The sequence below is a fragment of the Podarcis liolepis genome, assembly GCF_965112155.1.
Source record: "Podarcis liolepis genome assembly, chromosome: 11".
NCBI classification, from domain to species: domain Eukaryota; kingdom Metazoa; phylum Chordata; class Lepidosauria; order Squamata; family Lacertidae; genus Podarcis; species Podarcis liolepis.
The window spans coordinates 6,782,222-6,798,616 of record NC_139565.1 but is presented as its reverse complement, the minus strand read 5'-3'; the positions used below and the strand labels follow the sequence as shown (position 1 = coordinate 6,798,616).

Here is a 16,395-nt window from a genome sequence, read left to right as displayed (position 1 = left end):
ACTGCTTAGAGCCCTATGAATACAAACCACTTGCAAACTGACTTCAGAGTGAGTTTTAACAGATTTTATCAGTTTTGATTTGATCAGCGTACTAAATTTGTGATATGTACTGAGGGGGAAACAAGAATTACAACATGTCTTGCGGTCTATATATGGTAGCACTTACTTCGGATGTGTGCTGACAATTTAGGCTTGATGTATATAGGACCATAGTGGGATTTTGTGCCTGCTAAGCCTACAGAAATGATAAGGGCTGTGGAATTATACAGAGGAATTATATCAAAGGAAAACACCATCCCAGTTAGTTAGTAATGCGTGATTGAGGGAAGTTTGCTTTCAAATGGGAACCAAACTGAGTTTCTCCTAGTGAGTTCAAGAATACCTTGCAAAGTTGCTGTTTGTAAATCCCCTTGAGATAAATGCTAATGAGTCACCTAAGTTAGGTGCCAAACAGAAAGAATGGGAAACTTCCTGTCTTAAGGGAATAACACTGTAAGCAGCCAAACACCCCAGGCCTCAGCAAAAGAAGGAAATGACCCCCGTCAGTATGAACACCAAACTCAGTTCAAACTGAAGAAGTTCAGTTGTATAAGGCTGCAATTTTGCAAAATGTTGAAAGAACACTTTTTTGGGGGGGAAGGAAGGATAAATACTTATTGTCAAGATCTGGGGTTTGCATGCCAAGCAAATCTGATGCTCATAATTTATCATTTTGTTTTCTCTTTCACAGAATAAGAAAGACGGAAAATGCTATATGTCATTCATGTCTTAAGACATAGTTGGCTTGCTTTTAAAAAGAACTATCATGTTTTTACATGTTTCCTGCATTGGACAATAGAAGTACTTTCCCAGCCTGTCTGTTGTACGATTTCAGAGAGGCTCTAAACAAACAAACAAACAAACAAACAAACAAACAAACAAACAAAGCCTTTGTAGCTAGCACCATGCAACAGCACAACATGCCAATTATCCAAAGGTTATCTCTCTCCACAGTTGTCCCTGCAGCATCTCTTAATAGCTGTGCCGACAGAGTGCAGAATATCATTAACAATCTGACAGAGCAGAAGGGGCCGGGCCTATTTGCCATGTAAACAGGCAAGCGGCAGACAATAATTTTGGATGCAAACTAATATCTCAGCAAATCAGTGCAGGCGTCATGGAGTGCCGGTTACTAACACATTAATAAAGATGGTTATGTAGACACTGGTAACCAACACTTGCTTTTCCACTATGCACCGCAGAGCTAAGAGATACACAGATCAGGCAAATGAACAGCTGATGCAACATTCAGTGACAAATATGCATTTTCAATAGTAAAAAGACACAAGCTTACTACACGTTCCAGAATCTTTTGCAGTTGATCAATATCTTGCTTTGATCATACTTTTACCCAGCCTTCCTCCCAAACAACAACGCAAAGAGTAAAAAGAATACAAAGATTTTTACAAAGCAAAACCTTCAAATATCTTCCCAGCTAATTAATTTCAAGGATGCAAGAGACTTCAGATATCTGGGTAAGCAGGCCTGCTTTAAAATTCTGCCTAAATACAGGCAACAACCGATTTATGCACATCCAAATGAGAACGCATGGCACAGAATCTGGAAGTGACCCTAAAATGTCACTAAAAGGCAGGAACAGGGGTGGAGATGAACCACTGCTGGAAAGTCAGCACCAGTTAGGCAGCCTGCTGGGGCCACCCCTGCTGTTTATATGGCCTTTGGTGGTTGATATTGCAGGAGGTGATGTTTTCGCTCCCACACTGTTTAGGGCCTTGTACTTGGAACTGGGCCTGGTAGTTCACTGGCAGCCAGTATAGTTTTTTTCAGGACCAGTGACCCATGGTCCAATTGGTCTGCCACACCAGCTGCAGCTTCCAGGCTGTCTTTGAGCGCAGCCCCACATAGAGCATATGTGTGGAGCCCAAATGCAAGGTCAGTAGAACATGGCCTACTGTAGTCAGGCTATTCTGGCTCAGAAACAGCTATGGCTGTCAAACGAAAAACAAATCAACTCTAGCTACCGAGGCCACTTGGAATTCCGGTGACAGATCTGAATCAAGGTGCACTCCCAGACCATGAGTGTGTGTTGACGGGGAGTGCAACTCACCCTGCAGATCACTCACCTAATTCCAGGACTTGAGAACCACCCACCCACAGCACTTGGATTTATCAGGATTCAGCTTCAGATTACTGGCCGCCATCCAGCCCATCACTGCTTCTAGGCACTGATCCAAATTTTTCACAGCCTCTTCCTGGTATAAACGGAACGGTGAGATACGGCTGCATATTATCAGCATGCCGAAGACACCATGCTCCAAATCCCTGGATGACAACTCCCAATGGTTTCATATAGATGTTGAAAAGCATGAGAGACAGAATAGACCCCTGGGAGACCCCATGGCCTAAATGCCCTGCAGGCAAGAACAGAACCATTGTAATACAATGGCTCCGACTCCCCCCACTGTGTTGTTCCAGAAACCTTGATCAACGGTGTCAAAAACCACTGAGAGATTAAAGAGGTTAAGGAGAAACAACAGGATCACACTCTGTTCCTCTCGCATAGCTTGGTCAAGGTGACAGAGACTGTCTTGGTGCTAAAACTAGATCTAAAACCAAAGGTCTGGATAATTTGCTTCCTCCAGACACACCTGCCACTGGCTGGCCACCACCCTCTCCATCATCTTGCCCATGAAGGGAATACTAGAAACTGGGTGAATGTTTCCTAAAACCTCTTGGTCCTCTTCAGGAGGGGTTGTACTACCACCTCTTTCAAGGTGGTGGACATAACTCCCTCAAGTGGTGTGGCATTTACCACTCCTAGTCAATCCCCTCCTACTTGATTTCATCAATCATAATGGATGGGGATCAATAGGACATGTCGTTAGCCTCAGTACCGCAAGTGTCCTGTCCATGTCCAGGATAGGATCATTATTACTATTTGTCTTTATCAAGACAATCATTTCCTCCCATGTTGGTTCAGGGAAATGTTAGGATGTCACTGTCCCACTTCTGCTTTAGAAGGGGACTAGGGCCTTAGGGTGGAGCAACTTTGGACAGTATGCAATAAAGGAGGGCTAACTAAGAGGTCCTGGGAGCTTTGGGTACACCGGACCAATCTAGCATCTGAAAGAAGGCTTAACCAAACCCCAGAAGAATGGCTAAGGGCATAGAGACTCACCTGAGTTGGACGTCTGTCTGCTACTGTTCTTTCAAAGTTTACCTAGCAGCCAAGCTAGGCTGGTGCAGAAGCCACCTCTCAGCAACTGGGCAGATGAAGGCCAAGGCCCTTCCTTTTTAGGCCAAATTAATTTGAATTATGACAAATAAAGTAGTAGTATTTTACCCATCTAGTTCTGTGTTGCTTCTCTCTTTTCTCTCCTACTTCCACAGTGGGCACTATAAACTACAAACAACCTAAGATTCTGATTTTAAGGCTTTCTGACATCAAGGAACCCTTCCTATATTGCTTTGCCCACTGAGGATGTTTAAATAAAAATATTTATAGCCTTTTAAACTGCGTGTATGTGGGGGTATTGTCTTTCTTTGTCACTATTTTATGTATTTTTGTGTTTTTTGTATTGTAAACTGCCTTGTGATCCTCAGATGAAAGGCAGTATATAACTTTAAGAAATGTTTATAGTGGAGTTATAAACTCCATTATATGTTTATAATGGAGCCCCTTCTGTGTTGCAAAGGATTCTGGGGCATGTCCTAGGGCTCTCTAAGGAGCATCACCATTGTCCCATGTGGGTTGAAAACATACCTTAGAATGTGTCCTAAAACAGTCTTGTGCATTCATTTGTGCATTCCCCACTGCTGGGGAAGACAAGAAGTGACTGGCAAGCTGGCTTTGGGGGAAGCTGGTCTGCTACTACTGATTTATTTTTTTTCCATTGAGGAGTTCCAGGATTTCCCAGAAGAGAGTTTGAAAACCCTGTTATGGGAGGATATTTTTCCATGATAGAAAGCAAGCACTCTGTACAGGCCCATCTTACCTATAGAGGCTAGTAGCGCAGGGCGCCAGGGCACCAAATTCTGGAGGGTGCTAGGCAAGAGTCTGGGGAACACCGAACAAGCGCGCTGAGTGAGCGAGGGTGCGTGTGCTGCTCTCGCCGAGCGTCGGCTCGGTGTTTTCCCTTTTAGCCTGCAGGCGCCGAATTCTGCAGGGTGCCAGAAAGCTAAAAGGAAAAAAAACCGAGCCGACACTCCGCAGGAGTGGTGCACACGCCCTCGCTCACTCGGTGCAGGCAACTCTGGGAAGGGGTGGGGTGCCGGAGGGATCTTTGCACCACGGCGCCGGATATGCTTAAGATGACCCTGGCTCTGTGATCTCTCTTCCTCTAAGCTGACACCCACACCATACATTTAAAGCACTCCTGTGCCACTTTAACAGTCATAGCTTCTCCCAAAGAATCCTGGGAACTGTAGTTTGTTAAAAGTATAGGTACAATTCCCAGCACCCTTAGCAAACCACCTTCCCCAGGATTCTCTGGGAGAAGCTATGACTCTTAAAGTAGAATAAGAGGGATTTTTTTTAATGTATGGTGCAGATGTAACCTAACTTGCCAGACAGACTTATTTTGAAGCTACTGCCCTTGAGGCATTATTGTCTCTTAAAGTGTAAAAAGTGCTGAAACTTTGCGGGTGCAAATTAGCCAGTGGCAACCCTTTCCTGCCCCAGGGTCTTAAAACTGCACGTGAAAGTCATGTTCGCTCGTGTGACGTGATGTCATTTTCGTAGTGTAACAATGTACTAGCTTGGAAGGCTAAAGCTTGGGAAGACAACATGTGACAGAAATCTAGTTCAGATGTTCACTAATTGCAAAGTATGGATCACTGCAGGAAGCAACAGACAATGCAAACCAAAATAAGAGTGTTCTTTTTCGGCTCTTAATTAAAACAGTTGTATGAAAATAAATACTGTCCTTGTGTGGTGGCGCAGTTTCCTCTGCCTTGCCACTAAGCCATATGTAACAATTCACTTTTGAAGCAGGATGTCTGCAGACAACGGAACTGCTCAAAATCAGTTCTGTCCTCTCACAGAGCCAGGCCACTAAGCGAAGAATGAGGTGGCTAAAGAGCACGACTCTTTATTTAAAACCAAATGCTGTTAGCCCATGACTTGTTGCTTTACAATAACCACAGCCACTTGCCTCATTAAAAGAAGTTAGCAACAAAGACAGCAATAAATAATCAGTTTAGCACTGAAGCTTTTATCTTTTGTGAAGTCCTTTGTATGTTGATCCACAAATTGATCCATAAGCAATGACTGAACGCTTGTTCCTCTGCAGGGAGTTCACAAATCAGACGCAAGTGCATGGGAACATGATTATGTCATCATCGGAAGGCAGGCATTGTGAGATGGCAGCAACATGCAACCCATTAATGTTGTGATGCATGGTTTTTAACTGATACGGTCCTACCTCAGGTTACAGACACTTTGGGTTGCGCAATTTCAGGATGCGCACAGCGCCGAATCTGGAAGTACCAGAATGGGTTACTTCCAGGTTTCAGTGCTTGCACATGCACAGAAGCGCTAAATCGCATTTTGCACATGTGCAGAAGCACCGAATCACAACCCGCACTTGCGCAGACGTGGTGCTGCGGGTTGCGGACGCTGCGGGTTGTGAACGTGCTTCCCGCACAGATCACGTCCGCAACCCGAGCGTCCACTGTATTTTCTTTCCAGTAAGATCTGGTCTCTCTCAGGCTTAAGAACAGATATGGTGGTTGTGTTATCATTGAAATGGTGTGGCAGATCAAACTGACCAGTCGACATTCATTGAGAAATGCTTTTTCCTTATTCATGTCAAGCGAGCTCTCAGGTCTCAGAAGAAACTTGTAAGCTACTCGTGAGCAGGAATAAAAGAAAAGATTAGCCAAACAGTTATTTCATTTTCAACTCACAGCTAGCATGTTGGATCAGAATAAGAGTTCAGTAGGTCAGTATCTTCACTGAGAAAATAATGTGCCAAAAGCTGTTTCTCAAAAGTTTTCTTCTGAAAAAGAGGCTTCCCTTTACCTGCCTCATTCCTCAGGGAGCTTTATAATTTCTTTATAATTTCAGTGAGTGTGGTGTTTCCTGATCTTAAGTCTCAGGGGAGGAATGTCTCCCCCTGGGCTTTGATTGAAGGGTGGGACACTGGGGAGGCTGACCACTGAGAGCCTGGGTGCACTCACTGATTTTGTTTTTTTAAGAAGGTGCTCCCTTTTACCTAAAAATAATAAATAAATCCACACTGATTTCTTTGTAAGTAAAAAGATTACTCTTTTCACAAATGAACATCTGCCAGGAGCAGAGTAGGCAGCCTCCCTGGGTTACCCTGCTCAGAAAGAGTCCAGCAATGACACCATGGGGTTTTCAGGGCAGGCGCTTGGGAAGACTGAAGGAGGCAGATCACGGGAGAGATGAATTGTAGAATGAAAGAAAGGACCCTCACAAGAACCTCGGCTCATCTCAGAAGTAAGTGCAACAAAAATCTTGCATCTCACCCATGAGAATTTTACTTAATTTTTCTTTCCCCTTTGAAAATTTTGGAATGCAATTTCTTTTCTCATTAATGGATGCAGAATATTCATGGAAAAATGCAGAAGGCATTTTCCAGCAGAATGCTAGTCTGAGACTTTGGCCAGCCAGGCGGCTCAAGGAAATTCATAAAGCAAGACAAGCCGGCAATATGTGGAGCCGACTATTTCTTCCCAACATCTGGTGGTCAGCATTCTCTGTGACTACAGAATTGCATTTTTGGATATCATACGTAGCTAGAAATCACCGCTGAAAATTGTCTCGGTTTATTTATTTTAAAAGCCAAAGGATGAATTTAACATTGCACTATTATGGAACAAAGGAACCAACTCCCATCTCCCCCCCCCCTTGGTGTGCCAATCTGGGATTCTCCTGACCCCCCTGGTCAAGCTTTGTGGGGCCTGAGCAAAGGAGCAGGGAAAGCCCTGTTGCGTTCCTGCTGGTGCAACTGGCCCCAAGTATGAAAGTGGCAGCCATAAAGTGTATATTATACAAGATGTATAATATTTCAGTTTTACAGAGTGAAAGATCAGTCTAACAGTTAATGAATTGCCCTCTGGCCCTCAATTGATTTATGACCGGGTAGGGATTTTAATCCAGGTCCCCCAGATAAAAGTCAAATACTACACCCACTGGAGCACTCAGCAGGATATATTTCCTAAACTGTCCATCCTTGACACTTTAAACTCAACTCTACTAACATTTTCTGCTTGTAGATTAATAATGGTTTCTGTATCACTCTTTGCACAAGCCACATGGCAGTTTAGAACAAAATTAAGTAAAATAATCAGTAAGGTCCATAAAATGACACAACCTCTAAAAATAACAGCACAAATACTGGCTTCAATTGCTGCAACAAGATGGCAGACTGAAGCCAAAGTTATTAAAAACGACAAATCACTTACCCTGTAGTAATCTGTGCTATACACGTCTCTTGACATTCCAAAATCTCCTATCTTCACCAGTAAGTTTTCACCAACCAGGCAATTCCGAGTGGCAAGGTCACGATGCACAAAATGCTGTGATGCCAAGTAAACCATGCCAGCTGCAATCTGCTGGGCAATATGTAACATCTGTGACTGGGTTAGCTCAGTTAGATGACTCCCTTCAGCCATCAGAGCTGCATCAGGTCCATGTGCCCTGTATGGAACACAGGAGATCTATTTATTCATTTCCTTTAAGTTTAAAACATGCACACACAATGGAAGAACCATATGGGGGATGAAGATCCATGCGCCCCAAACTCTTTAATGACCATCTGTTTTGAAGAGCAAGCAAAGTGCTTATTGAGTTTATATCTCCCATAACAACAGTCCTTTTCCAGGTTAAGAATCTCAGTTGTATGATGCATGAAAAGATCAAGACCTGGATTAACAGACCTTAGGCTCATCCACACTTACATGTCTAGGCACAGGTCCTGGCTTTCCAGGTTCCTGTCCAAGCCGCGCTGGGACTTTCCCTGCAAAAACCCGCTCTTTACCACTAAACTGGAGCAAACAGCAATCTGAGGAAAGCCTGAATTGCTGTTTGCTCCGATTCAGCAGTAAAGAGCAGGTTTTCCTGGGGAAAGAGGCAGGGCAAAAAAACAAAGCGCTTGGACATGGCTGGGAAAGTGTGAAGACATGCCTAGAAAGTGAGGGGCAAATGGTGAGTGTGGGTGAGCCCTTGTCTCTACAAATGAAAAGGGACTTGCTGGTCTCTGCCAAGACTTAGCAGAACACATAGAAACCCTACATATTCTGCCTTGGGCTCCATGGAGGAAAGCCAAATATAATATGAAACTATTGTACTCAATGCTCAGTAGTACCCTCCGAAGCTCTATAGCAGGTGACGCCATTTAAGCTCTGGAAATGGACTCTTAATAACCAAAGAAAAATAAAGAAGAAGGGTGTTGCTCAAGTTATTAACAGACAAAACATTAATATGCGCGAACTGTCTTGTTTTGCTCATTACACATCCCTCTGCCAGCCATAGGACAGCGGGCATAGATTACAGCATACATTCCAATACAAATTGGTGGGGTGCATTCTTTCATTAGTCCCAGAGAGAGACTTTGAAACACAAGCATCGTTTCTGGTGAAATAGTCGACTGCTCATAATCAGGGCATAATCCTCACTACAAACTGTGGAACAATCTCTGTGAGAACATCAGAAGCAGAATGGTTTTACACCAGTGACAACGCAAATGGCGCTAGGTGAGTGTTCCTGCTGGCTCTGAGTTATCGTCTTGCAGAATAGTTATTGCACTGGTGACTGGGAGGGATGGGCTGGATAACTTTGCTCCTCTTCTGTCCTTCATAAGACCCAAGACAAAAGTTACAAAGAAAGATTGGGATGGAATGTGTCAGGAACTCGTCCTACACTCGAGTAGGACCCTGGCAGAGACACATGCCCAACTGGCATGTTCTCTCCCTCCTGGTCGATTTTTCGGGAGCTTCAAAAGCTTTCTTCAGCCCGAACATCACAGAGACCGATGCCAACAGACACCGGCACACTTAGGGATCCGCAGAGTCTTCGCAGCTTGCATAATAACCCTCAGCAACTCAGCATTTTGGCTAATCTACTTTATTTACATATAAACACACACGGAGCACTGGAACATGGCTCCCTCTCTCTCTAGCACCAGACAGCAAAGAGAAAGAACAAAGGACAATAGTCCCACCTCACAGAACACAGTAACACAAACATCCTGTCTCCGTCACTTCCCACTCTGTGCAGTCAAAACATACACCATCATGTGACAGATGAAAAAATCCCATGACTGCAATCATGGAGCAGGAATTCTAACGGAACGTACCCATCCTAGTCCCTTCTCACTTCGGACTTGTGCAATCTGACATGAAGGCAAATGTCAGCCTTCAGCCCTTAGAACACAGAATACATATCTGAGGATACATATCTAGGGGGAGAGTTTAACAATCTGTCATAAATGCTCAAAACAGAGAGCAAAAAATACAGATGCAGTGACTGGAATGAAGTCTTCCAATTATGCGAATTCGCATACATTCACTTCTGGTTTTTGTGTCTGTAGAACGACATGGGTTTTTAAACAAACACATGAATAAACAAATAAGGAACTGGAGTAGAAGAGGATGAAAAAGAGTGGAAAACAAAAAGAAAGATGATAAAGGCCAAAGCAGAAGCCCAAAGGGTGGGACACGATGACTTGTACTGTCAAAATCCCGCCTTTTATTACTGTATCATTTTGCTTGCTGAGCTGTAGAGCAGATTGCTTTATTCACATTTAAAAGCTTTCTTCCATGATCATTGGAGACTTTTTGAAAATAAAATAAAAGCTGAGTTTGAAAATGAGCAAGGAGATTTTGAGGGAAGCAACAGCAAAATCCTTGTTGCAGGTGGCAGAAGCACAAGGCTGGCTTGCCATGGATTTGAGGAGACCAGCGCATGCTTTCAAGTGGCCCTCACATGAGAATGTGAAGGTTGTGTCGCTGGGCACTCAGATCCTAAAGAGATAAACAGCTGCACTGTTATTTCACAGACTGGAATGTCGCAAATTAACTACAGCAGCATTTCATGTGAGAAAACTCACACAAGCCTTACGATTACACCGCAGATCTGATATAGGTCCCTTTTTAATTCCTAACTCCCATATTAAGTGCATACAGTTGTATGTACATGGTGGCTGAAATGTAGGGCTGTCACCCATCCCTAGAAAAACGTGATTGTCCTTTTTTCAAGTGTCCCCTGTCCTTTGTTGTTTAGTCGTTTAGTCGTGTCCGACTCTTCATGACCCCATGGACCAGAGCACGCCAGGCACTCCTGTCTCCCACTGCCTCCAGCAGTTTGGTCAAACTCATGCTGGTAGCTTCAAGAACACTATCCAACCATCTTGTCCTCTGTTGTCCCCTTCTCCTTGGGCCCTCCATCTTTCCCAACATCAGGGTCTTTTCCAGGGAGTCTTCTCTTCTCATGAGGTGGCCAAAGTATTGGAGCCTCAGCTTCAGGATCTGTCCTTCCAGTGAGCACCCAGGGCTGATTTCTTTAAACAGGACACCTTTTTCATGTATTCAACTCCTCCTCCTCAAAACTGTGTGGGCAGCTTTTAACATTGGTAGAAAAACAAACTGTGAAGCAGCAATCCTTCTGCAGTCACGGCACATATCATACGTAGTTAGTCCTTGTTAATAATATTTGACTATCATCCATTAGAATTATTTCCATATAAATTTGATTTTTAAAAAGAAAAAGAAAAATGGTTCTTCTTTTTCATTTTTGTCCAATTTATATCTATAACAGACACACAGCTGTGTGTGGCTGCCACATTTCATTTTGTTGTTTAGGCTTCCTAAGCCTAAATGCTACCCACAGGAAAGCTTCCTGACCTTCAGATCCTGGCCTGCAGTTTGGCCCTGTACTGCAGGAAGCCAGCACTGTGAAGGACGTAGAGAGTTTACTTTTTCCTGGCAGCCATGGGGGGCGCTGCAGGGTAAGAAATAAATGTTCCTTTGCCTCACGATCAGCAAACAGCCTTTTATTAAGCTGCGTCAAATGGCAGAAGGAAGCCAGACTTAAGCGCAAGTTCAAGAGCAATTCAGCATTCTAAACCTGAGAAATAACTAACAACTGAAGGCAGAGAGAAAGAGTGCAAAAGAAAGACCATGTGTTGCTGTGGTATAATCCCAAGTCAAAACTCAAGAGACAAATGTAAATGAATAAGTGCTTCAAATGCTATTAAACGGGTGCCATTATTATGAATTTTTAATGTTTGCATTCAATTGTGGGAAGCTGCCTTGTGCTGCTCATCCAGGCCACATCAGCTGGCACTATCGGTCTATTAATAGCATGGATCTCTCTCCCCACATTTGTTTGGGAGTAAAGCCTACAGTGGGATTTACTTCCAAGTAAACATGTGTCAGGCCAGGCTGCCAGTAAGGTATTCTCCCTGTGGAAATGGCACATGCCTTTTGGGGATGAAATGGCTGCGCTGTTAAACACAGGCTGCCTGTATCCCAGTGACTGCAATTTAGGCAGCCTTCCCCTCTCCAAAGCAAAGCAATATGGGAATGCTAATGGTATCTCACATCAAGAACTCTAAAGCTAAAGAAGGACCTGCTGTGAAACACATCCTGCCTTTAAGGCACATTCAAAGCACCTTCTTGCCCTCTAAGCAGTCTGGGCACTGCAGTTTGTTGAGGGCTGCTGGGAATTGTAGCTCTGTGAGTGGTAAACTACAGGGCCCCGAATGCTTTGAGGGAAACAAGGTGCGTCAAATATGTTTTAAAGGTAAAAGCATCCATTAGATGCCAGTTGTGTATACAATGGACTTACGAAGGGGAAGAAACAGGATCACAGCAGCAAGTTCTGCTACTCAGCCTATGTACATTCACTAAACCATGCAGTGATACAATCAGTACACACATAGACTTAGATGTCATCTGGGAATCTGATTTCTGTTGACGTAATCACAGGTCACATGAACACAAGGCCTGCTCTAGCTTTCTGGGGATGCTTGGATGCAAGATATCAACAAGGCCTTATCTCTTCTCTTTCCTCCTTAAACGGCGCTTCTCCCTCTATCATACTAATAAAGTGTCAAGCTAGGAGGATGGGTTAGATACACTGGATGCCTTTAAGAAATGTTGCTTGTGTGCAGAAACATGCAGTAGAATTTCAGCCTCCTAAGTTTTTCAATGGTGGTTGACTGCCTCTTGACGCTAATGCATTTATATGCAAGTACAAGAACAAAAAGCAGACAACCACCTGCACAGATAATGAAGCTGAAATTAAATGGACAAAGCTAAGGGCTCGTCCACATTGCCACTTGCCGCACTACTTGCCCCCAGGAAAACCTGCTGTTTATCGCTGAATCAGAGCAAATGTCAATCATGTTTTCTCTGGATTTTAGTGCTAAAGAGAGTGTTTTCTGGGGGAAAGTTGTGTGGCAAAGGCAAAACTGTTTGGACTCACGCTTTCTAGGAACAAGCCAAGTGGAAGCGAGGACAATCCCTAATTTAGGCTACAATTTTAACTCCACTTACCCAGGAAATAAGCTTGATGAAATTCAACAGGGCTTACTTCTGAGTAGGCATGGGTAGGGCTGCGCCATTAGAATATTAGCTAGTGAAAATGATTTCTCTGTTCAAAATGGTATCTTGAGGAATATTTACTGTTGATGTGTGGTCTTTAGGTAATATGACTGCCAAAATACCCTTCCTAACAAAAGACCTAATTCCAGAATAAAGTTTGGCATCCAAAAGGCATCTCCAGGAGCCCAATAATTGTGCCAGATCATGTGGTCCATGCAATACACTCATAGCTGATCCTATAAGCTCAGGCTGGATAGTTTTGGAACACAGGATTGGAGGACAGAGCCAGATTTTGAGAATGTGCCCTGTTCTTAAATGTTTTCATATGGCTCAGTTCCTATGATCTCTCACAGCACTTTAGGAAAGTAGACATCAAGTCGACTGGATAGTTTCAGGGTTTTTTTTGGTATACTTCTTCTCTTTCCCATGGTTTGCAGAATTTTCATGAGTCCTGTTTCCCCCATTCCTGGGTCTAAATCCTACCTTTTGTGCACAGCTTCTCCCAGCCCTAGCCTGAGATGTGTGCCATTTTATAATGTATACGTGTGAGTAAGCCCCATGGTGTTAAATGGGAATTATTCCCAGGTAAGAATATATAGGATTGGAAGCTAAGGGTTGTATGTGACTAAGTCTTACTCAGCGTAGACCCACTGAAATAGTAACTTGAGCCATGACTTTTGGTGGTACATAATAAACAAAACCAAAACCCACCAAAATGCAAGTTATGAAATATCTGGGCTATATTCTCATTATTGGCCAACACTGTTGGATACCTGATGGACTCTAATCCACAAAAACTTGTGTTGTAATGCATGTATTAGTCTTTAAGGTGCTATAATGTTGTTGTTGTTGTTGTTGTTGTTGTTTGTTGTTGTTGTTTGCTGCAACAGACTAGCCCAACGTTATTTCTCTGAAAGCTATTTCCACTATTGTACATAATTAGCAGATGTTTCTTTATGAATTTACCTGAGGAACTTGTTAAGATCTCCATGCTTCATGTATTCAAAGACCATGATGAGGGGATCTCCTTCCACACATACCCCATAAAACTTCACAATGTGTTCATGCTGTAAGTTAGTTAATAGTTCTGCCTCCCGGTGGAAGTCTTTGCGGGCATTATCGCTAGCATCTTTTAGTGCCTGTGAGGAAAGAGTCAAACAAAGTTATGAGAAATACATCACACACTTTTCAGAAACTTGGCAACTCCTTTTTTTGTTTTGGGAGGAATCACGCCGTCAAGAGTGTTGTGTGTTGCACTATTTCCTTCTGCAATTTCTTATGCCATAGGTCACCCGGGAGCCTAAGTCACCAGGCACCGTATTTTTCGCTCTATAAGACGCACCAGACCATAAGACGCACCTAGTTTTTGGAGGAGGAAAACAAGAAAAGAAAAAATCTGAATCTCAGAAGGCAGAACAACAAGAGGGATAGCAGCTGCAGCTGTTCTGGCTTCTGGGATAGCTGCGCAGCCTGCATTCGCTCCATAAGACGCACACACATTTCCCCTTACTTTTTAGGAGGGAAAAAGTGAGTCTTATAGAGCAAAAAATACGGTACTTACATGGTGGCAAGTTGTCTTTCAAGTTCTCTTCTTGGGCGATACATATTTTTTCCATTTTTACATACTGTTACATTCAACAACATGGTGACCTTTCCTCCTCAGAAACATTGCACCCAAGTATCAAGCCTCTTGGCGCAGTCTGTGTTGCCAAACGGAACGATTTTGCAAGGAACAGCCATGTCAAAGCTATGTACCAGATATAGCTGTATTCACGCTGTAAAAAATCCCCGGTGGTCTGAAAATCTCTCACAGAACTGAAAATGAAATTACCAACTTGGGAGGAAAAAATGAAGAGTGTATGCGTGTGTGTGTGTGTGTGTGTTTGTAAGTGAGAGAGAAAGAGGGAACATGCTATAAATCCTCAAATCCAAACACATTTAGGTTGCATTCAAACATGGGGTTTATTTCATGAGTTTTACAGGTACTAGGACTTCTGTCCAAATTTTCAATGTTCCTTAATTTGGCTTTTTGCTTGATATACCACCACGTCATGTTAAATTTCGTTCGCACTAGTGGGTGTGGTGTGACACAACAACAAATGTCATTGGATATGTCACACTCGCCTTCCCTTTCCAGGCTTGGGTGCTTCCATTCCCCCATGATTCACTGCACTGTATGCCAAACTGCCATGCAGAATTTCATTATGTGAATAAAACCCTTCTGATATTATGGGTTTCCAGGGTTGCAAAAGGATTTTTTCTGGAAACAACAGAGAAATGAGCATAAAACTCTGACTAGATTTGGCTAGTCTTCCAAGATGGGGATTTTACTGTGTGTGAACGATCACATGAAAGGCAAAAATCATCAGGCGAGGAAACCCCAGGAAGATGGAACGAAGTGCTGTCTGAATGCAGCCTTAGTTGGGGAAGGTGGAATGGTGAACTCATGTTTTTCATCTCTGAGGAGTAGCAGCTGTTTTCCGTGATGGAGCTGTTGCCGTGGTAACTGTACACTGTCCGTCAAAACAGCCAAATGCACACTGTCTCTAAGCCCAGATAGATTGTTGGTGCTTGAGAATGATTGCTTTTGGAACATCTTTGTGTCCCCAATCTAGTCCTTTCAGAACAGCAGAAACTCCCTTAATCAAAATTCTGCTTGTCTCTCTTTCCCACCCCAATTGCAGTCCTTTTCGGTAATTCAGTTCAGGGAAAATGAATGTGCAGGGTGGGAGCATCTCAGCGGCAGGGCCTACCTCTCATCTATATGTGCTCATTAGAAAACCCAAAGAGAGGGCATCACTGACTACCATTCATGATGGCTCTGGTCTGCCTCCATGGTCAGAGGCACTAATACTTCTGCATACCAGTTGCTGGAAACCACAGGAGGGGAGACGGTGCTGCTTGCAGATTACCCACAAGTCTCTGGTTGGCCACTGTGAGAACAGGATGCTAGACTAGATGGGCTGCTGGCATGGTCCAGCAGGCTCTTCCTATGTTTTTATGTCCACACATGCATGTGCAGGATCTCTTCCGATGTTCTCATGAAGGTTAGGGGTAGAACCATCAACAGGCACACACCCCTGCCATGCATGTTCTTTATCTGTGTGCTGAACTATAGAGAAGTCCCTAAGCCTTCTACCATATTGCTCTCTGTGGCTTTAACAGCCTTCGCTTTTCCATTAAGGTAAAGGTAAAGGGACCCCTGACCGTTAGGTCCAGACGTGGATGACTCTGGGGTTGCAGCGCTCATCTCGCTTTATTGGCCGAGGGAGCCGGTGTACAGCTTCCGGGTCATGTGGCCAACATGACTAAGCTGCTTCTGGCGAACCAGAGCAGCACACGGAAACACTGTTTACCTTCCTGCCATTGCGGTACCTATTTATCTACTTGCACTTTGAGGTGCTTTCGAACTTCTAGGTTGGCAGGAGCAGGGACCGAGCAACGGGAGCTCACCCCGTCACGGGGATTCGAACCGCCGACCTTCTGATCAAGAAGTCCTAGGCTCTGTGGTTTAACCCACAGCGCCACCCGCGTTCCCTTCCATTAAGCTACAGTACTTTTTTTTAATTCCTCCTCTAGCGCCTTTTCTTTTCTTGAAGTCTTTTCTACACCACCCTAATGAAACAATCCCAAAAAAGTGTAACAGGAATATCCTGCAGCAAAGACAAAAGCCACACTTTTGCAATCAGAATTCTATTCTGTGGAGAACAACAAATTCTGTCTTATCTTGTCTGCTGTTTTCACATTGTTATGAGTTTGTTCATGGCCTCTCCATCTGCTTACTTTTAGAGGGCTTCTAGCAGCACTGTGTGTTACTCAAAT

At 43.7% G+C, this 16,395-nt stretch overlaps 1 protein-coding gene across 2 annotated transcripts in view; it reads right to left on the bottom strand.

The window, feature by feature from the left end:
• NTRK2 (neurotrophic receptor tyrosine kinase 2) overlaps positions 1 to 16,395 on the bottom strand; it is a 174,721-nt gene that overhangs the window by 13,309 nt on the left and 145,017 nt on the right. For both annotated transcript variants that reach the window (XM_083464832.1, XM_083464833.1), the window contains 2 exons: positions 13,540 to 13,712; positions 7,432 to 7,666 (listed from right to left, as the gene is read on the bottom strand). In XM_083464832.1, coding sequence (XP_083320958.1) covers positions 7,432 to 7,666; positions 13,540 to 13,712 — 408 coding nt within the window. The remainder of the gene's footprint in view (positions 1 to 7,431; positions 7,667 to 13,539; positions 13,713 to 16,395) is intronic.